General features: G+C 44.5%; 1 protein-coding gene across 7 annotated transcripts in view; it reads right to left on the bottom strand.

The window, feature by feature from the left end:
- Window positions 1-12,807, bottom strand: part of DDHD2 (DDHD domain containing 2) — a 31,073-nt gene extending 18,266 nt beyond the window's left edge. For 2 of the 7 annotated variants that reach the window (XM_025395405.1, XM_025395406.1), the window contains exons 1-7: window positions 12,401-12,767; window positions 11,063-11,290; window positions 9,383-9,573; window positions 6,373-6,462; window positions 5,791-5,911; window positions 4,346-4,435; window positions 2,313-2,448 (exon numbers count right to left, since the gene is read on the bottom strand). In XM_025395405.1, coding sequence (XP_025251190.1) covers window positions 2,313-2,448; window positions 4,346-4,435; window positions 5,791-5,911; window positions 6,373-6,462; window positions 9,383-9,573; window positions 11,063-11,282 — 848 coding nt within the window. In that variant the 5' untranslated portion in view covers window positions 11,283-11,290; window positions 12,401-12,767. The other 5 variants (XM_025395404.1, XM_025395408.1, XM_025395407.1 and 2 more) reach the window with 5 other exon arrangements.
- Between the last annotated feature and the right edge of the window lie 10,328 nt (window positions 12,808-23,135).

Below are 23,135 nucleotides of genomic sequence, written 5' to 3'. Positions count from 1 at the left end.
CTATTTGGAAGGCTGAGGTTGGAGAATCACATGAACCCAGGAGGTGGAAGATGAGGTGAGCTGAAATCGCACCACTGCACTCCAGCCCAGGCAACAGTGCAAGACTCCGTCTCAAAAAAAAAAAATACTGTTCAGGCTGGCGCAGTAGCTCACACCTGTAATCCCAGCACTTTGGAAGGCTGAGGCGGGTAGATCATGAGGTCAGAAGTTTGAGACCGGCCTGGCCAATATAGTGAAACCCTGTCTCTACTAAGAAATACAAAAATTAGCTGGGCGTTGTGGCACATGCCTGTAATTCCAGCTACCTGGGAGGCTGAGGCAGGAGAATTGCTAGAACCCAGGAGGCAGAGGTTGCAGTGAGCTGAGATCATGCCACTGCACTCCAACCTGGGTGATAGAGCGACACTCCATCTCAAAAATAAAATAAAATAAAAAATAAAATATACTGTTCAGACCAGGCACTGTGGCTCACACCTGCAATCCCAGCACTTTAAGAGGCCAAGGCAGACAGATTGCTTGAGCCCAGGAGTTCAAAACCAGCTTGGCCAACATGTTAAAAGCCCAACTCCACAAAAAATAGAAAAATCAGCTGGATCAGGCTAGGCACGGTGGCTCACGCCTATAATTCCAGCACTTTGGGAGGCCAAGACGGGCAGATCACCTGAGGTCAGGAGTTTGAGACCAGCCTCACCAACGTGGAGAAACCTCGTCTCTACCAAAAATAGAAAATTAGCCGGGCGTGGTGGCGCATGCCTGTAATCCCAGCTACTCGGGAGTCTGAGGCTGGGAATTGCTTGAACCCGGGAGGCAGAGGTTGCGGTGAGCTGAGATCACAACACTGCACTCCAGCCTAGACAAGAGCGAAACTCCATCTCAAAAAAAAAAAAAAAAAAAGGAAAAAAATCAGCTGCGAGTGGTGCCTAATGCCTGTAGTCCCAGCAGTACTTGGGAGGCTGGGGTGTGAGGATAACCTGAGCCCGAGGAGGTCCAGGCTGCAGTGAGCTGTGATCACACCACTGCACTCCAAAAAAAAAAAAAAGATACAAACTGAAACATTTACAGATGAAATTACAGGATGTCTAAGATAAAAACCATATGGCATGAAAGGGCAGTAGATAGGGTATGAAGATACAGATGAGGCAGAACCAGCCATGTGTTGAGGCTTGTTGGGGCTGGGTAATCAGTACACAAGGATTCATCATATATACAATTTCTGTGAACAAAATTATCTCTAATAAAAAAAGTTTTCTAAAAAGACAAAACAAAAAATGTAAAAGGCTTTTCCTGGAATTCTCAGCAGTAAGGTTTCTTGATTACATGTCAAACGATAAAGAGCTCCCTCTCTCAATGCACAATTTCTAAAAGCAGAAAAAGGTGTGAGTGCCAGGTGCCAAAAGCAAACAGAATTTGTATCTGGCAGAGGAAGACTACATTGACAAAATCTAATAACCAGTTAAAGGTTTCTTAAAATTCCCAGAAAGATTCAAGTATACAACTACTTCTGCAATTTATAAGGGCTATGCCCTTAGTAACCTGTTAGCATTTGCTCAAATATTAAAGAATCCGAACCCCACCACAATGAAGTGTTTGGCAAATGAATATACCCAAATCATAGTGTACTGAGAACTGAGACAGAATCAGAAAAGCCATTTCTGAGACCAGCATGGTCAGCTCATGAAACAATGCTGACTACTTCCTGCATCTCCTGGTTCTATTCTAGAACTATATTAGAAACACACTACTTGCTGAAGAGCCCCATATCCTCAATTTAAGCAACCTTCTCTGTCATTACCATAAAATTTACAAACAAAACTAATGGGCTTGTACCTTAAGAAAGCCGTCACTTCAAAGTCACTGTACCAATTATTCCCTAAGTTATAAATGCTAATAGTTTAATGTTTGAGAAATCCTCCCTTTTTTCTAAATTTGGACAAATATTATTTAAATATAATAACAAAAGGAATAACAAAATACTTTGTACATCTTGGGGTATGCATGGCTTTTGACATCTGAAAATGGAAATGGTTATACACTATGGGAAGATAGCAACATTTGGCTTTAATGCTAAAGATACAATGAAGCTGTAATAGTAAATACTAGTGAGCCAGTAAAACATACTGAAGATACACACAGCTCTCTACTCCTAACCAGGGTTAATTAAACCAAGGGACTGATCAGTATTTAACAGCATATCTCTAAGAAATTTTAAATATTCAGCCAGCTATAGCATAAAAATGTCCCCAAGCATAGCAATGATCAGAAAATATATTATTATCACAGCTAACAACTCAAAGGTATTAAGTATTACTCACACATCCACACCAGTAGAATGCAAAGGACTGTGCCAATTGACTGGAAGAAATTCTACCCTCCCAATCTGCTGATTTTCTTGGGCTTTCTTAAAATGTGTCTGTAGCAAGTTCAAGGAAACACTGCGAAAATCATTAACTGGAAAAGAAAATTAACTTATGCATCAACAATGAAGTAATAAATCTGTAGAATCTGGATGCAACAAATCATGTAATTATACTCTAACTACATTTGCACAGAACACATACTGACTTCTGTCAAAAATAAAGTGGTATTCAGGAAAAATTATGAATGCATATAGGAAAAGATGTTTCTTTAATAACTTTTTTTTTTTTTGAGATGGAGTACTGCTCTATAATCCAAGCTAGAGTGCAATGCCGAGATCTCACCTCACTGCAGCCTCCACCTACCCGGTTTGAGCAATTCTCCTGCCTCAGCCTCTCGAGGATCTGGGATTACAGGCGCATACCACCACACCCAGCTAATTTTTGTATTTTTAGTAGAGATGGGTTTTGCCCTGTTGGCCAGGCTGGTCTTGAACTCCTGACCTTAGGTGATCTGCCTGCCTTGGCCTCCCAAAGTGCTGGGATTACAGGTGTGAGCCACCACACCTGGCCTAACAACTTGCTTTTACCGTACAAAATATTTCATCAAAAGAAGGCTAACTTCAGGCCAAGAGCAGTGGCTCATGCCTGTAATCCCAGCACTTTGGGGGGCCAAGGTGGGTGGATCGTATGAGGCCGGGAGTTTGAGACCAGCCTGGCCAACATGGTGAAACCCCATCTACTAACAAGACAAAAATTAGCCAGGCATGGTGATGTGCACCTGTAATCCCAGCTACTCAGGAGGCTGAGGCAGGATAATCACTTGAACCCAGGAGGCAGAGGTTGCAGTGAGCTGAGATTACGCCACTACACTCCAGCCTGGGCAAGACAGCAAAACTCTGTCTCAGGAAAAAAAATAGTATATTTAAAAACAAAAAAAAAGGAACATGAAAAAAAAGAAGGCTAACTTCAAAACGTCAGCATCATGGGAACTGTTACAATTTTTTGTTTTTTAATCACATGACAATACAACAACAGTCTTGCAGTTGAATTCCTATCCTAACTTTCTGGTTCTTATAAATAGCACCACCCAATACTTTAAAGAAAAAAAAAATACACTGTTGTTTGAAATTCATATCACATCAATCTCAACCTTCCACAATACAATTCTAGTTTATGTTTAGAACCATTAGCCAGTAGAATAAGACACCCTAATTGGAATAATTAAACTTTGAATACTATCAGGTTTTAGAAGACACTTTCTGTTTTTTTTTTTTTTTTTTTTTTGAGACACAGTGTCACTCTGTTGCCCAAGCTGGAGTGCAGTGGCCTGATCTTGGCTCACTGAAACCTCCACCCTCCCAGTTCAAGCGATTCTGTTGCCTCAGCCTCCCGAGTAGCTGGGATTACAGGCGCCTGCCACCGTGCCTGGCTAATTTTTGTATTTTTAGTAGAGACGGGGTTTTGCCATCTTGGCCAGGCTGGTCTTGAACTCCTGACCTCGTGATCGACCCGCCTCGGCCTCCCAAAGTGCTGGGATTACAGGTGTGAGCCACTACGCCCAGCCTAGAGGACACCTTTCAAAATCTAGTTATACTAATGACTTAAATCCTCCAATTACAATATCAAAGGTTTATCACAGTATGAATTACAAAAATGATTGATGCTTCTGTTATTCATTAAACTCTATCATCTTTATGGTTCCCTGTAAATTTGAAATGGTTAGAAATAGGACTGTCACATCATAAAACAATTTTATAGGGATTAACTGCTTGTTCATTCAAGATTATTACAATAGTTAAGAGTATAAACTATTAGCCCCAGGAATTTCCTAGCACTTCAGGTCTAAGCTGAGAAGCTTTACTACCTTGCCACCTGTCTTTAACTCTCTAAATCCTCTTATGCAGCTAAGACAACAGACCAAAGACAAGGCTTTATCTCAGCTCACAAGAGCACTGATTAATATTCTCTCACATGCTTTGCAAACCTACCACACTGTACAATGCTTCGAAAGCGGAGATCACAAGCTGGTCCAATCCCATGGACTACAAAAACCAAGTGATCTATTTGTAAAGGTTCTCCTGTAAATGAAATTAAAAAGAAAATTATTCTGTATAATTAGTCATGTATTCTAATACCACTCATCATGAAAAGGTTATAAATATGAGCAAGTTAAAAGATGAACAGATAATTTAAAAGATATAAAATAGTCCTTTAAGTACATAGCAAAAATACACTGATTTTACTTGGTTTCTAATTTATCTTGAAATAAATCTGCAAAATTTTTTTCAGGATTTTTTTCTTTGTTTCTGAGCTCTGAAAAAGAAAACTTGGCTGGGTGCGGTGGCTCATGCCAAAAAAAAAAAAAAAAGTTCTTTTTTTTTTTTTTTTCAGGTTTTTTTGTTTGTTTGTTTGAGACCGAGTCTCGCTCTGTCACCCAGGCTGAAGTGCAGTGGTGTGATCTCAGCTAGCTGCAACCTCCGCCTCCCGGGTTTAAGTGATTCTCCTGCCTCAGCCTCCCGAGTAGCTGGGACTACAGGCGTACACCACCACGCCCGGCTAATTTTTTGTATTTTTAGTAGAGACAGGGTTTCACTGGGTTAGCCAGGATGATCTCGATCTCCTGACCCGCCTGCCTTGGCCTCCCAAAGTGCTGGGATTACAGCCCTGAGCCAACACACCTGGCCTTTTTTCAGTTTTTAAAAACTTTTTTTTTTTTTTTGAGACAGAGTCTCACTCTGTCACGTAGGCTGGAGTGCAGTGGCATGATAAACACTCATTCCAGCCTCAACCTTCTGGGCTCGAGTGATCCTCCTGTCTCAGCCTCCAAATTAGCTGAGACTACAGACCTGTGCTACCATGCCCAGTTAATTTTTGTATTTTTTGTAGAAATGGGGTTTCACCATATTGCCCAGGCTGGTCTCGAACTCCTGGGCTCAAGTGATCCTTCTGCCTTGGCCTCCCCAAGTGCTGGGATTACAGGTGTGAGCTACCATGCCCAGCCTGGTTTTTAAAACTTTTTATTTTTAAGTAACTAGAAATGTACAGAAAACTAGAAAGCATAGTACAGACACTCCCACGTACTTTTTACAGACATTCAGCTTTTTAACAATTACATTTGCTTTATGATTCTTTGTGTGTGTACACACACACACACATTTATTTTTCTGAATCATTAGAGAGCAGGCTACATACATCATGAATAGTATTGCCAAATTTTACCCATCCTACCATATGTGCTAAGCAGTTTTAAAAGATATTTTTACATCTATTAAGATTCTTAGACAAAGTGATGCTAATCTCAACTTAGAATAAACCCATACGATTAAAGATGATTTTTAAACCTTGAGGTAATCTAAATCCACAGAAAAAGGTCAAAATTTAAGGAGTAAACAAATACATCATAAGGTAAGAAAAAATAAATGGTTAACATTACCACAATGAATGTCAACAGAGATGTTCTCAACTCCTCTCTTCACAGTTCTTGGTCGACCCTGCTCTGTGGGTGCTGAACCCCAATCATCAGATCCTGCAACTGGCTGGTAATGCACCATAAGCTTAAACAGAACAGATCAGAGAAATAAAAATATTCTACAACACAATCATCTCTATACAATGCAGTTTTAAGTGTAGAATGATGTCTTTCAAACCACGCAGTCAAATGTGAACTGGAGTTTTGATATGCAACTCGTACAGCTTAAAATGAGAACCCTGAAAATATATTAGGCTAATGGATCTGTCAATAGTGCCCTTCTACATGGAAGACATGCTCACATAATATGTCAGTGATTTTCTTGTTCTACAGTGGCATACTTTTCCCTAAGAAAATTATTTTGTATAAGCTGAGTTGGGTAAGTAACAGTAGTAGCTACAAGTTTTTAAGTTTCATAGTTGTGAATTCAATATAAAATGTGACAAAGGTTATCCTACATAGAACGCTTAGCAAAAGAAACCAATTGAGCTCTCCCTAACAGTGCAATTAACTTTTTATCCCAACAAGATAAATGCTTTGTTTTACCTTTGGATTGTGTAAAATAATAATTTCTCTGTTGGGAGATTCCAGTTTCTTTTTCCATTCATCCAAAGTTACAGCAAGCATGTAAGTTTCCTTAAAAGAAAACACATTTCATTAGAGTTCTCTAGTAGCTTTCCTATTAAAACTGAACTTATTCACAAGAATACTACTGTATTAATGAGTTTCAATAAGAATATCCTACTCCAATTTATCAAATTTATTTTTAAATCCTTTTTTTTTTGTTGTTGTTGTTTTGTTTTGTTTGAGACAGAGTCTTACTCTGTTGCCCAGGCTGGGGTGCAGTGGCGCAATCTCAGCTCACTGCAACCTCTGCCTCCTGGGTTCAAGCGATTCTCCTGCCTCAGCCTCCCAAGTAGCTGGGATTACAGGCACCCGCCACCTCACCCAGCTAACTTTTGTATTTTTAGTAGATACGGGATTTGGCCATAATGGCTAGGCTGGTCTCAAACTCCTGACCTCAGGTGATCTGCCCACCTTGGCCTCCCAAAGTGCTGGGATTACAAGCATGAGCCACAGCACCCAGCCTATTTTGAAATTACAACAGATAGTAGCACCAGGACAAAGGGGAAAAAACACACACGCACACACACACACACACCCCCTCGCACTCCTAATTCCATCATCTACACTAGATAATTACTGTTCACATTTTAGTATATTTGTTTTTTTTTTTTTGAGACGGAGTCTCACTCTGTCGCCCAGGCTGGAGTGCAGTGGCCGGATCTCAGCTCACTGCAAGCTCCGCCTCCCGGGTTCACGCCATTCTCCTGCCTCAGCCTCCCGAGTAGCTGGGACTACAGACGCACGCCGCCTCGCCCGGCTAATTTTTTGTATTTTTTAGTAGAGACGGGGTTTCACCGGGTTAGCCAGGATGGTCTCGATCTCCTGACCTCGTGATCCTCCCGTCTCAGCCTCCCAAAGTGCTGGGATTACAGGCTTAAGCCACCGCGCCTGGCCTAGTATATTTGTTAGTATTAATGTTCTAGACCACGCGTGGTGGCTTATGCCTGTAATCCCAACACTTTGGGAGGCCAAGGCAGGAGGATCACCTGAGGTCTAGTATTCAAGACCAGCCTGGCTAACATGGCAAAACTCCATTTTTACTAAAAATACAAAAATTAGTCGGTGTAAGTCAGGCACAGTGGCTCACACCTGTAATCCCAAGTCGGGAGTTCGAAACCAGCCTGACCAACATGGAGAAATCCTGTCTCTACTAAAAATACAAAATTAGCCGGGCATTGTGGTGCATGCCTGTAATCCCAGCTACTCAGGAGGCTGAGGCAGGAGAATCACTTAAACACAGGAGGCGGAGGTTGTGGTGAGCTGAGACCGCGCCACTGCACTCCAGCCTGGGCCACAAGAGTGGAACTCCCTCTCAAAAAAAAAAAATTAGCCAGTGTGGTGGGGCGCGCCTGTAATCCCAGCTACTTAGGAGGGTGAGGCAGGAAAAGTGCTTGAACCCAGGAGGCAGAAGTTTCAGTGAGCCAAGATCGTGCTACTGGACTCCAGCCTGGGCAACGGAGTGAGACTGTCTCAAAAACGAAAACTAACAAACAAAACAAGAAAAAGGCCAGGCGTGGTGGCTCACGCCTGTAATCCCAGCACTTTGGGAGTCTGAGGCAGGCGGATCACGAGGTCAGGAGGTCGAGACCATCCTGGCTAACACAGTGAAACCCCCGTCTCTACTAAAAATACAAAAAATTAGCCAGGCGTGGTGGCGGGCACCTGTAGTCCCAGCTACTCAGGAGGAGGCTGAGACAAGAGAATCGCTTGAACCTGGGAAGCGGAGGTTGTAGTGAGTCAAGATCGCGCCATCGCACTCCAGCCTAGGCGACAGTGAGACTCCGTCTCAAAAAAAAAAAAAAAAAAAAAAACAAATACTAATGCTCTACTCCAATTTAAAGAAAAATTTCAGTTTTCAGAGCAAGAAAAATAAAAGCTAAAAAAGATCAATCCTGTGACCATAGCATAATAGACTTTGCGTGTGTGTGTGTATTTTTTTTTTGTAGTGATGGGGTCTCGATTTGTTGCCCAGGCTGTTCTCAAATTCCTGGGCTCAAGTCATCCTCCTGCCTTGGCCTCACAAAGTGCTGGGATTACAGACAAGAGCCACGGTGCACAACAGTTTTTTTTTTGTTTTTTTTGTTTTTTTTTTGAGATGGAGTTTTTCTCTTGTTGCCCAGGCTGTAGTTCAATGGTGCGATCTCAGCTCACCACAACCTCCCCCTCCCGGGTTCAAGCGATTCTCTTGCCTCAGCCTCCCGAGTAGCTGGGATTACAGGCATGCACCACCATGCCCGACTAATTTTGTATTTTTAGTAGAGACTAGGTTTCTCCATGTTGGTCAGGCTGGTCTCAAACTCCCAACCTCAGGTGATCCGCCTGCCTCGGCCTCCCAAACTGCTGGGATTACAGGCGTGAGCCACCAGGCCCAGAGTCCTGTTTTCTTTTTTTACACCTTAAAACAACACAGCCATTTCCATTGTATTCTAAAATCTGAAAAAGGCCGGGCACGGTGGCTCACACCTGTAATCCCAGCACTTTGGGAGGCCTAGGCCAGCAGATCATTTGAGGTCAGGAGTTTGAGACCAGCCTAGCCAACATGGTGAAACCCCATCTTTAATAAAAATACAAAAAAATTAGCCAGGCATGGTGGTGGCCACCTGTAATCCCAGCTACTTGGGAGGCTGAGGCAGGAGAATCACTTGAACCCAGGAGGTGGAGGTTGCAGTGAGCCAAGATCGCACCATTGCACTTCAGCCTGGGCAACAGAGTGAGACTCCATCTCAAAAAAAAAAAAAAAAAAAAAAAATCTGAAAATAAGACTACTTCATCCTGAAACTTGCTTGCAAATAGAAATGCTTTATCATGTTTTATAATGTGATACAGACAGAACCAAACTCTTTCTGGAAATTTCACAAAATAAATTACAAAAGAAAGATTATTAAATAAGAGAAGGAAAGAATAAGTAAAAAAAGAGTCAAAAGAATACCTCTAAAACTTGGCTGAAGCTCTCCGAGTAGGGAACATACTTATTGTCTTTGTCCCCCTTGTAAAACCATGTACATCGTCTCACTTCCGATGCTAGTTCATCCCAGTATACAGCATACCGCATCCTTTCCCCCAAATGAACATCATATCTGCCCCCATCAGTAGGAACAACTCTCCCATTACAATCTTTTCCTTTCAAGGATTGAAAAGGGGAAAAGAAGTACATATTTCAAAATATATCTCCCAACATACAATTCTGAGTTATACTCTAAATAATGTTATAAAACACATGAATGAACAGTTCCTACTTGGCTAAACACCAAACAAAATGGAATTTAATTCATATCTTTTTCACTACCTACTTTACAAACCGTCAAAACCATTCCTGATTTTAATGAAACATGAAAAAAATATTACCCAAACAGTTTTGTTCTTTTTCTGAGGAAAGACAGCAGCGCCCCTTAAAAAAAAAGTATATAATGTGATTTTTCTGAGTTTGCTTGGGAACCATAAGGTAAATTAATAACCATCATGATGATTCAGTATAAATAAAATCATTCTTGTTTTATAAAAGAAAAGTCAAGTGACAAGTTAGAGAGTTCATTCTTCTGCACTGTGACACCCCACTCTATACATACTTTTTTCTCTTTTTTTTGAGACAAGTCTCACTCTGTCACCCAGGCTGGAGTCCAGTAGCACAATTTGGCTCACTGCAACCTCCGTCTCCCGGGTTTGAGCAATTCTCCTGCCTCAGCCTCCCAGGTAGCTGAGACTACAGGCACAGACCACCCATCTGGCTAACTTTTGTATTTTTAGTAGAGAAGGGGTTTCACCATGCTGGCCAGGCTAATCTCGAACTCCTGACCTCAAGTGATCTGCCCGTCTTGGCCTCGCAAAGTGCTGGGATTACAGGTATGAGCCACTGCACCCAGCCTTACACATTCTTTATAAAACAAAACATAAGCTAGAACATTAAAGATATTACTGGGGCTCTGGGCACAGGGTGTAACACGCCTGTAATTCCAGCACTTTGGGAGGCCAGGCAGAAAGATTGTTTGAACCTAGGAGTTCAAGATCAGCCTAGACAATATAATTAGGTCCCCAACTCTAAGGAAAAAAAAAATTATTGGGTAACTATGCAGAAATAATAATAGATACTGTTTTCAAAATACAGACCAAATTCTGGAATATTATTTTATTTTATTTTATTTTTTTTTTTTGAGACTGAGTCTGGCTCTGTCGCCCAGGCTGGAGTGCGGTGGCCGGATCTCAGCTCACTGCAAGCTCCGCCTCCCGGGTTCACGCCATTCTCCTGCCTCAGCCTCCCGAGTAGCTGGGACCACAGGCGCCCGCCACTTCGCCCGGCTAGTTTTTTGTATTTTTTAGTAGAGACGGGGTTTCACCTTGTTAGCCAGGATGGTCTCGATCTCCTGACCTCGTGATCCGCCCATCTCGGCCTCCCAAAGTGCTGGGATTACAGGCTTGAGCCACCGCGCCCGGCTCTGGAATATTATTGATTGGCTAGGTATTAGTGCAGAAGTTCTATATAAAATGCTGTAAGAAATTATTTAACTGGAAAAATCTAAAATTTAGTTTTCATAGCACTCACTATAAGGACCATTATACTATAGTTTGAAGAGGGGGAAGTCTTTGTCTATTCCAAGTCATAATTTTCACCTACCAGAGTTATATGCCTCCTCCAGCTGCTGTGAATCCTCAGAGTTGAAAGGAATCCATGTCTCCTTAGAATCTATTATCTTACAATAAAACCAATGGGGAGAAACTGGTTCATACAAGCTGCCAGCATCCATGTCTATTAGCTCAAAGGAACTACATGAGTTTGGTGATGGGGATGGATCTGACTGGGACAACTGCTCCTGTTGTGACTGCACTGATGACATTTCGCTCTCTAAAGACAAAAGAAAACTATCAGGAAAATGATTTTAACTGTGTAACTGTTCGCACACATATCACAAGCACAAAACTAATCATTTTACGGAGCCATTTCTGCAACAACAACAACAACATCATCTACACAATTTAAAAGAAAAATAACATAAATTAGCAGCTGGATGGGTGGAAGCTTTAAATAAAATAATTCTATTAGATCAACCATTGCGCGGAGTTCCCAATTCTCTCGGAAAACTGGGTAATTTTACTCAGTCCATAAGTTATAAAACAAACCCAGAATTACAGGACCACATGCTCGAAACTTGATTGCAACAAAAACATTTTACCCTAATTTCCAATCTAAATGTAGTTAAAGGCAGAAAATTTACTCCAAGTCAGCTAGGTCATGCCCTGTCCTAGTAACGCCAAGGTTTTGGGCTCCAGGCCCCTACCATTACACAACTAACAGAATCTTAAAATACAAAAAAAATAAAACTACTCGCTTAGGAACCAATCATTTTTGATGGATCCTTGAAGTCGATTAATGGGCGGTGGCACAAATTCGGAAAAGAAATCTAGCCCGGGGCCACGGTGCGCACGCGCACGCCCACTTGCACAGCCAGAATCTCAGAGGAAAGGTAACGAGCGACCTCAAAAGCCTCCTCCCGCAGAGGCTGCTCTGACCAGCTGTTTCTACCTCTCCAACACTCCTTCCATTCGGCAATGACCAGCGCCGCAGGCACCAGAGGGACACTTCTAAGTTGCCCCGTAGGGCAGGGGGCAGGAGCGCATCTCACGCGGGCCCAGCGGGACGGTAGACGCCGGCTTTCGGCTCCATTGTCCTTTTCCCCGCACAGACTTACCTCAGCCACCTTGGCGCGCCCCTAGCCCCCGCGACCCTAGGCCCTGGCGCCCCGCTCCGGGCCCTCGGAGCTCGGGCTCAGGTTGTCCGCCCGCAGTCCCGCGACAGCAGCAGGACAGCCAGTGCAGACCACAGGGTAAACAGGGTTCACAGGGTGCCCAGGGTTCCCCCAGGCTAGGGGCTTCCGCATCCCGGCCCCGCAGCGCTGCACCGCCCACCGGCACCCAGCCCGGCCTCCCTCGGTCCAGCCGCCCGACGCGGACTCACCTGGCGGCCCCGCCACTCCTCAGGCTCTCCTGCCCTCCCTGAGGGGGACACGGCATGGCCCGGCCGCGGCCTTTACCCCAGCCCGGGCGGGGCGCGGCGGAGCAGGGCGGAACCTGCGGCCCAGCCGGGCTCGCGCCGAACACCAGGCGCCACGGCGCTCCCAGTAGGCGAGTAGCGGGCCCGGATGCCGGGCGAAAAGGTGAGGCGGCGGGGAGCGCGGCGCGCGACCGCGGGTGGGGCGCGCAGGGCCGCAGGGCACGGGTGGCAAGTGTCGCGAGAGGTGGAGGGATTCGCGCGAGACGTGGCTCCTCCTGCGGGCAGGGAGGTGCAGCGCCGGGCGGCGGGCGGCTGGCGGCTGAGGTCTAACTGCCAGGAAGAGTTTCGAGTGTCCGTGGCGGAAAGGGCTTTCGGGAAAGTTGGCCTGATCCTCGTGATACGCTGCAGACCCTACTAGTGCGCCAGGGTCGTGTAGGGGACCACCGGACACAGGGACGCCGCGGTCCTGGGATCAGCGGAGTAGGGCGGAGGGCGCAGTCGCCCCGCTCCTTGCCTCTGTTTCTGGGTGCTGAGAACGGGTGTCACTGGCTTTTGCCAGGAAAAAAGGCTTTGGCCCCTCCTCCGTGCATTTATTATGATTTAGAGGTTACCAAAAAGGTATCCCTAAAAAATGTGGTGTTGGCGCCTGGGTCAGAGCTACTCAGGAGGCTGAGGCTGGAGGATCGCCGGAGCCCACTGGTGTAGGTTGCATGAGCCCAGATGGCGCCACTGCACTCCAGCCTGGGTAACACTGCGCCACTAGTCTCTAAACAAACAGTAAAAAATATATATATATGTATGTATGTATGTGTGTATGTATGTATGTATGTATATTTAGAGGCAACCTTAACAGGATTTAAAAGATGCCAGGGAGGTTGGAGATGAAATACTGCTGTCCAAACAGGCAGACATAACTGAGGTGAAAAGTTGAAAGGGGCTGGGCGCAGTGGCTCACGCCTGTAATCCCAACACTTTGGGAGGCCAGGAGTTAAAGACCAGCCTGGCCAACATGGTGAACTGCCATCTCTACTAAAAATATAACAATTAGCCAGGGGTGGTGGCTCACGCCTGTAATTCCAGCTGCTTGGGAGGCTGAGGTGGGAGGATCTCTTGAACCCGGGAGGCAGAGGTTGCAGTGAGCCAAGATCACAGCCACTGCACTCCAGCCTGGGCAACAGAGGGAGACTCCATCTCAAAAAAAGAAAAAGAGAAATTTCCCGGAGTCATGAGGTCGAGTACAGGCCCTGCCCGACTCTCCTTAGTATTTCATTTTAATACCTTTTGGTATTAAAAATATATATGTTTTCCTATTTTCTAACTAGATTATAGGGCAACGATTTCGGGAATTTTTTTTTTCAGTAGTTTTTTTTTTTTTTTTTGAGACGGAGTCTCACTATGTCGCCCGGATGGAGTGCAGTGGCGCAATCTCGGCTCACTCTCGGCTCACCGCAACCTCCGCCTCCCGCGTTCAAGCGATTCTCCTGCCTCAGCCTCCCTAGTAGCTGGGATTATAGGCATGCGCCACCACGCCTAGCTAATTTTTGTATTTTTGGTAGCGATGGGGTTTCACCCTGTTGGCCAGGATGGTCTCGATCTCTTGACCTCGTGATCCGCCCGCCTCGGCCTCCCAAAGTGCTGGGATTACAGGCATGAGCCACCTTGCCCGGCCTATTTCAGCTTTGTTCTTTCTTCAGAAACAGAAAAAGAAAACAAATTTTTATAACACATTTTTTTCTCTCTACAAATTAACAGCCACACACAAATATCCCCAACACCTTCCCTTCAAATTTATTACACTTAGAATAGTTTCTGCAAGGCCGGGCACGGTGGCTCACGCCTGTAATCTCAGCACTTTGGGAGGCCCAGGCAGTACGATTTAGCAAGGGTTGGAGCTAAAATCACGAACCCGCACAGTGTGACTTCAGAGCCTGCACCTAAGTAACTTGCCTAAAATCAGTCAGGTAAGTGACAGAACTGGAACTTTAATTTAGGTTCTCTATCTTCAAATCCTGTTGTAGCCTCTATACCAGCTGTTCTCAAATTTGGAGGGCTGTCTCAAAAAAAAAAAAAAAAGTGGATTGCAATGTGTAGTTTGAAAATATATCAGTAAACTTTTCATATTCTGATACTATTAAAATCCATTGGTCTGTCTTGCAGTTTATTTTTGTTGTTTTGAGTAAAGTGAAAGCAAGTTTATTAAGAAAGTAAAGGAATAAAAGAATGGCCACTCCATAGGCAGAACAGCCTATCCTGCACGTTGAATGGATCTTTTTACCCATGTGTGACTTAAGCCATCATGTATTGGTCATTTGGGAAATACCAGTTCACTGAGCTATGCAGATCTTCCAAATGTTAATATATTTTATTATACATTTTTTTTTTTTAATTACTGATCTCATCAGAAAAGTCTTTAATATTGGGAAGCTGTCAAGCTCGGAGTAGCAGGTACAAGTTTTCCAATATTCTGCTTTTTCTTGACAGCTCAAATTTTATCATTGGCAACAAATGATAAATTGTCTTCCTTGAAATGGCAAGTCTCCTTTGTTTTCAAGTAAAGTTCTGCTAAATACTTACATACAAATAGCCATAGTTTGTCCCTTGTACTTTCAAATAAAAATGATGTTGCATGAAAAAAGAGCATCTAGTTCAGCTTCCAATTCAAATAGTCACTCAAGTTCTTTTTCTTCAAGACACCACCATCTTACTTTTGGTATGCAACAAAATGGTTGTATGGGCCACAGTGGCTCATGCCTGTAATCAAGCACTTTGGGAGGCTGAGGCTGGCGGATTGCATGAGTCCAGAAGTTTGAGACCATCCTGAGCAACATGACGAAACCCATCTCTTAAAAAAAAAAAAAAAATTGGCCGGGCGCGGTGGCTCAAGCCTGTAATCGCAGCACTTTGGGAGGCCGAGACGGGCGGATCACGAGGTCAGGAGATCGAGACCATCCTGGCTAACACGGTGAAACCCCATCTCTACTAAAAAATACAAAAACTAGCCGGGCCAGGTGGCGGGCGCCTGTAGTCCCAGCTACTCGGGAGGCCAAGGCAGGAGAATGGCATAAAACCCGGGAGGCGGAGTTTGCAGTGAGCTGAGATCCGGCCACTGCACTCCAGCCTGGGCGACAGAGCGAGACTCCATCTCAAAAAAAAAAAAAAATTAGCTGAGCATGGTGGCACAGACCTGCAGTCCCAACTACTCAGAAGGCTGACATGGGAGAATGGCTTGAGCCCAGGAAGGGGAGGTTGCAGTGAGCCATAATCACGTCACTGCACTCCAGGCTGGGCAACAGAGCCAGACTCTGTCTCAAAAACAACAGGTTTTGTTCATAATTTTGTCATATAGAATGTGAAAAAGATGTGAACTAATGAGTTAAGAGTTAACAAAAGTAATCATTTTTACTGATTCATGAAGGGTATTCTTAAGCGAAACTGGCACTATTATTATTAATGCATGGCAGTCAAGAATACAATGACTGACAGTGAAATTTATTTCTACTGCCTTAATTTATGCTACAGTGTCCACACTCTTAGCATTGCTTTTGCATCAATAGTACAAACGTCAACCCAGCAAAAAGGGCAAATCATATCTTAGTATCACTATGAAAATAGTTTCAGGCCATGCGCAGTGGCTCACACCTGTAATCCCAGCACTCTGGCAGGCCGAGGCAGGCAGATACTTGAGGACAGGAGTTTGAGACCAGCCTGGCCAACATAGTGAAACCCCATCTCTACTAAAAATACAAAAATCAGCTGAGCATGGTGGGGGGCACCTATAATCCCAGCAACTCGGGAGGCTGTGGCAGGAGAGTTGCTTGGAGGCAGAGGTTGCAGTGAGCCAAAATTGTGCCACTCCAGCCTGGGCAACAGAGCAAGACTCCGTCTAAAAAAAACATACTTTCCACTTTGGGAGACCGAGGCGGGTGGATCATGAGGTCAGGAGATCGAGACCATCCTGGCCAACATGATGAAACCCTGTCTCTACTAAAAATACAAAAATTAGCCAGGCATGGTAGCACGCATCTGTAATCCCAGTTACTTGGGAGGCTGAGGCAGGAGAATCACTTGAACCCGGGAGTTGGAGGTTGCAGTGAGCCAAGATCGCCACTGCACTCCAGCCTGGTGACAGAATAAGACTCTGTCTCAAAAAAAAAAAAAAAAAAAAAAAAAACTTTTGGCCATGCGCGGTGGCTCATGCCTGTAATCCCAGCACTTTGGGAGGCACGGATCACCTGAGGTCGGGAGTTCGAGACCAGCCTGAACAACATGGAGAAACCCTGTCTCTACTAAAAATACAAAATTAGCCGGGCGTGGTCACGCATGCCTGTAATCCCAGCTACTAGGGAGGCTGAGGCAGGAGAATCGCTTGAACCCGGGAGGCAGAGGTTGCATTGAGCGAAGATCGCACCATTGCACTCCAGCCTGGGCAACAGGAGCAAAACTCCGCCTCAAAAAAAAAAAAAAAAAATAGTTTCAAACTTGTTACACCTGCAAGAGTCTCTAAGACTCCCAGCATCCATAGACCACCCTTTGAGAACTGCCCTGGAGCTTGGAATACAAAAGTAACAATACAATACCTACCCCTGAAGGAGTTCAGTCTTAATAGTAGAGACAAACCATTAAACAAATAACTGTATCTTCAGTGCTATAACAGAGGCAGGTACTAGATAAATTAGTAGTTACAAAAAAGGGAGTAATCACATATCCTGACATAACAGAAATTCTCATTCTTGGTAGAATCCAAAAATCAGCTTTTTTTTTTTTTTTTTTTTTTTTTTTGAGGTAGGATCTTATTCTGTTGCCCAGGCTGGAATGCAGTGGTACAATCATAGACTGAATTCCTAGGCTCAAAGCGATCCTGGGTTCAAGTGATCCTCCCACCTCAGCCCTTTAAGTAGCTAGGACTACAGGCATGTGCCACCATACCTGGTTAATTTTTTTTATTTTTTGAGATGGAGTCTCGCTCTGTCGCCCAGGCTAGAGTGCAGTTGGTACAATCTCGGCTCACTGCAACCTCTGCCTCCCAGGTTCAAGCGATTCTCCCACCTCAGCCTCCAAATAGTTGGGACTACAGGTGTCCACCACAACGCCTGGCTAATTTTTGTATTTTTAGTAGAGATGGGGTTTCACTGTGTTGGCCAGGCTGATCTCAAACTCCTAACCTCATGATACACCCGCCTTGGCCTCCCAAAATGCTGGGATTACAGGCCTGATCCACCACACCCGGCCATACCTGGTAAATCTTAAAATTTTTCTTAACAGACAGGGTCTCACTACATTGCCCAGTCTGGTCTTGAACTCTACGCTCAAGTGATCCTCACACTGTGGCCTCCTAGAGTGCTGGGATTACAGGCATGAGCCACTGTGCCCAGCAGGAATCTGCATTTTAAATAGTTACCACACATGATCTGGATGCAAGTATTTGGGATCCACATAGTATAAATTTTAGGTTCCCCAAAAATCTGTGTACATAGGTAGTTTCAGGCAAATAAGATATCTTACTGTGCCCCTTAAAAATAAAAACCCACGGCCGGGCTTGGTGGCTCACTCCTGTAAAAACTTTGGGAGGCGGAGGTGGGTGGATCACAAGGTCAGGAGATCGAAACCATCCTGGCTAACACAGTGAAACCCTGTTTCTAATAAAAATACAAAAAATTAGCTAGGCGTGGTGGTGGGCTCCTGTAGTCCCAGCTACTTGAGAGGCTGAGGCAGGAGAATGGTATGAACCTGTGAGGCTGAGCTTGCAGTGAGCCGAGATCACGCCACTGCACTCCAGCCTGGGTGACAGAGTGAGACTCTGTCTTAAAAATAATAATAAATAATAAAAACACACTTAATGTTACTGGCTGTTGTCTGTGGTTGTGTATCAGCCTTTTACCAGATAAGCCTTAACAGGTAAAATGTAAAACAATTTCTACTTTTTCCCTTTCAATGTTCTAGTGCAAGAGGCAGCAAATTTTTTTCTGTAAAGGGCCAGATAAATTCTTTAGGTTTTGTAGGCCATAAGGCTCTGTCACAACTAATCACTTCACCTGTTGCATCACTAAAGCAACCAGAGAGGAGATGTAAACTGATACATGTGGCTGTGTCCCAGTAAAGTGCAGGCAGGGGTTTAATTTGATCTCAGGTAGTAGCTTGCTGACCCCATGCTCCCTAGTGCAGAAGATAATGCTAATGGCCAGTAAGTTGTCTGAAGAGCAAAACCAAGAATGTAGGGGTCATAAACAACTGAATCTTATATCTAAAGCTGGAATCATTGTTTTTAGAGGCAGAAGTCCTCAATCCGAGATTGACACCTAGGCATCCAGAGTGAAGAAAACTTCACAGTTGTCTCTGATGCTGACTATAAAATAACAAGACCAGGGCTTTGGGCTCTGACAGCGATTTTCAAACTTTCACTGCTCACTGCAGCTTCGACCTCCCAGGCTCAGATGATCCTCCCACCTCAGCCTTCCAAGTAGCTGAGACCACAGGTGTGCACCACCACATCCAGAGAATTTTTTTGTTATTTGTAGAGACACGGTCTTACTATGTTGCCCAGACTGGTCTCAAACTCCTGGGCTCAAGCGATCCTCCCACTTTGGCCTCCCAAAGTGCTGGGATTACAGGCATGAGCCACCACGCCCAGCCCTAAGGAGGTTCTTAAAATGTAGATTTTCAGATCCAACATGATGTGAAACATAGATTCAGAAACACAGATTAAAACGTAGATTTTCAGAATCCAACAAGATTCTGATTTGACTAGAACATTTAATCAGAGGGGTCCCTATTGTGATGGTTAATTTTAGGTGTCAGCTTGACTAGATTAAGGAATACCTAGAGAAATGGTAAAACATTACTTCTGGGTGTGTCTGTGATGTGTCTTTGAGGGTGTTTCCAGAAGAGATTGGCATGTGAGGTGGTGAACAGACCTCTCTGAAGGCACAGAAGATGTGAAGATAACTTTGTGTCCCATGTGAATGCTCACCAAAGGGTGACCTCTGCAGAAGAGAACTTTAATAACCAAGTAGAAAGGATGACCTATTCTGTGTATACTAGTCAGCCTCTGGCCCCTGCCACCCCTGTCATTGCTCATGAAGAAACTGGCCATGGTAGCAGGCATAAATGTTTTGCATGACTCAGCAACATGGACTCCCACTCACCAAGGCTGACCTGGCTATGGCTACCTCTGAGTGCTCAATCTGACAGCAACAGAGACCAGCACTGAGCCCCTGATTATGGCACCATTACCTGGGGTGATCAGACAGCCACCTGGTGGCAGGCTGATTACACTGGAAGGCTTCCATCAGGGAAGGGGCAATGTTTTGCTCTTACTGGAATAGACACTGGATAGGATTTGCATTCCCTGCCCATAATGCTTCTGCCAAAACCATCATCCCTAGATTTACAGAATGCCTTACCCACTGTCATAGTATTCCATACAGCAGTGCTCTGACCCAGCAGTGCTCTGACTCACTTCACAGCCAAGAAAGTGTGAAAATGGGCTCATGCTCATGGAATTCACTGGTCTTACCATGTTCCCCACCATCCTGAAGCAGCTGGCTTGACAGAGTGGTGAAATGGCCTTTTGAAATCACAGTTACAGCACCAGCTAGGTGGTAATACTTGGCAGGACTGGGACAACCTATAGGTGCTCTGAATCGGCATCCAGTATACGGAACTGTTTCTCCCATAGCCAGGATTCATACATCCAAGAATCAAGGGGCAGAAATGGGAGTGGCACCACTTACCATTATCCCTAGTGACCCACTAGCAAAATTTTTGCTGCCTATTCCCAAGACTTTATGCTCTGCTGGCAGGTCTTAGTTCCGCAGGGAGGAATGCTGCCACCAGGAGCCACGATTCCACTGACCTGGAAATTCAGACCGACACCCAGCTACTTTGGGCTCCTCATGTATCTGAGTCAAAACGCCAAGAAGGGAATTACTATGTTGCTGGGGTGACTGATCCAGACTACCAAGGGGAAATTGTCCTATTACTCCCTAGTGAAAGTAAGGAAGAGTAAGTGGGGAATACAGGAGATGCCTTAGGGCATCTCTCAGTATTACCATGCTCCGAGATTAAGGTCTGTAGGAAACTACAACACCCCAATCTAGGCAGGACTACAAATGGCCCAGACTCTTCAGGAATGAAGGTTTGGGTCGCCCTGCCAGGTAAAGAACCACAACAACCATCTAAGGTGCTTGCTGAAGGCAAAGGGAATACAGAATAAGGGTTTTAGCTGGTACTTATAGCTAACTTATCCTACAAATGGGCAGTAGTAGTTATAAATACCAACTAAAACCATGTTACAGAAACAAAGACTGTTTCATTAAGAAACAGTCACATACAGGCTAGGTGCGGTGGCTCATGCCTGTAATCCCAACACTTTGGGAGGCCAAACTGAGCAGATCACTTGAGGCCAGGAATTTGAGACCAGCCCAGCCAACATGGTGAAACCCTGTCTCTACAAAAAAAAAATAATAATAACAATAATAAAATAAGAACAAAAATTAGCCAGGTGTGGTGGCACACACCTGTAATCCCAGCTACTCGGGAGGCTGAGGCAAGAGAATCGCTGGAACCTGGGAGGTGGAGGTTGTAGTGAGCCAAGATCATGCCACTGCACTCCAGCCTGGACGACAGAGTGAGACCCTGTGTACTAGCCTGTTCTCATACTGCTAGTAAAGACATACCCGAGATGGTAATTTATAAAGGAAAGCAGTTTAATTGACTCACAGTTCAGCATAGCGGCTGCGGCCTCAGAAAACTTCCCATCGTGGCAGAAGGGGAAGCAAATACGTCCTTCTTCACTTGTCATCAGCAAGAGGTGCCAAGCAAAAGGAGTAAAAGCCCCTTACAAAACCATCAGATCTCATGAGACCTCACTATCACGAGAACAGCAGCATGGGGGTAACTGCCCCCATGATTCAATTACCTCCCACTGGGTCCCTCTCATGACACATGAGGATTATGGGAACTACAATTGAAGATGAGATTTGGGTGAGTACACAGCCAAACCATATCACTCTGTATCAAAAAAAGTCACATGTGTATATTTATTTATACACACACACACACATACTTTTTTTTGAGACAGGAGCTCCCTGTCACCCAGGCTGCAGTGTAGTGGCATGATCACAGCTCACTGCAGCCTTGACCTCCCAGGCTCAAGTGATCTTCCCACCTCAGACTCCCAAAGTGTTGGGAGTACAGGTGTGAGCCACTGTACCCAGCCATATGCATATATTGAGCAATATCTGTTTTCATTCCTTATTTCTTTATAATACAACGTAAGACATACTGACTTTACATCAATATTTAAGTATTGTTAATTTTACATCATAGTATTTAAGTTATGGGATATCAGGAAAAGAGTAAACATCACCCAAGAACTTCACCTTCTCTTCTCGGGATGGGATTAATGCATTTCTGATTGTACATAGGATAGTTGTGTCATGGTAGGCAGAAATAATACCTTGCTATTATCTTTGAGATTAAATATTGCTTAAGGAGATGCATATGGGTGCCAAGTTGATAAGAGGTAGACTTGTGATGCTTAATTTTAGGTGTCAACTTGACTGGATTAAGGAATACCTATAGAAATGGTGAAGCATCACTTCTAGGTGTGTCCATGAGGGTGTTTCTGGAGGAGATTGGAATGCGAGTCTGTGGATTGAGTGGGGGAAGATCAATGTAGGAAGGCAACATCCAATCAGCTGGGGTCTCAGAACAAAGAAGACAGAGAAAAGGGCCAGGCGCGGTGACTCATGCCTGTAATCCCAGCACTTTGGGAGGCGAGGTGGATGGATCACCAGGTCAGGAGTTCGAGACCAGCCTGACCAACATGATGAAACCCGGTCTCTACTAAAAATACAAAAATTAGCCAGGCGTGGGGGCACGTGCCTGTAATGCTAGCTACTCAGGAAGCTGAGGAGAATCACTTGAACCCAGGAGGCAGAGGTTGCAGTGAGCCGAGATCAGTCACTGCACTCCAGCCTGGGTGACAGAGCGAGACTCCATCAAAAAAAAAAAAAAAAAGAGAAAAGAAAAGAAAAGGAAGGAAGGAAGGAAGGAGAGAGAAAAGAAAGAGAAAAGGGAATTTCTTCTCTCCCTCTCTGTCTCTCCTGGAGCCTGAGACACTCTCCTGACCTTGGACATTAGAACTCCAGGACTTGCACCAGCAGCCTCACATGTTCTCAGATAGAATTACACCATTGGCTTCCCTGGTTCTGAGACTTTCACACTTGGACAGAGCCATGCTACTGGCATCCCAGGGTCTCCAGCTTGCAGATGGCATGTCCTGGGACTTCTCAGCCTCCATAATCATATGAGCTAATTCCCTAATAAATCCCCTGTCATCTATCTGTCTACACTGTTAGTCCTGTCTCTCTGGAGAACTCTAAGAAAATTAATCTATACTTTAATCAAGAATATGCAGGCTACAGCTGTGAGGCAAGATGCTTTGAATCAGGAAACAAGAAGACTTGAGCTTTCAGCTGTACCACTTACTGATGAAGTAAGAATGTTAGAATTAGAAGAAACCAATTAGAGACATCCAGGGTGATGTTATCTTCCAGCCCAAACTCAATGGTTTTTAGAAGCTCAAAAACCAGTCATGAAAATGCATTTTATTACTTTACAGCCACAACTGAAAAGTTCCTGCCCTCAACGTGAATAATTTCTCTTAGATATTTCGCTTTAAGGAGTGATTTATATT

The sequence above is a fragment of the Theropithecus gelada genome, chromosome 8 (genome assembly GCF_003255815.1).
Source record: "Theropithecus gelada isolate Dixy chromosome 8, Tgel_1.0, whole genome shotgun sequence".
NCBI classification, from domain to species: Eukaryota; Metazoa; Chordata; class Mammalia; order Primates; family Cercopithecidae; genus Theropithecus; species Theropithecus gelada.
This window is presented reverse-complemented; position numbering and strand designations above follow the sequence as displayed.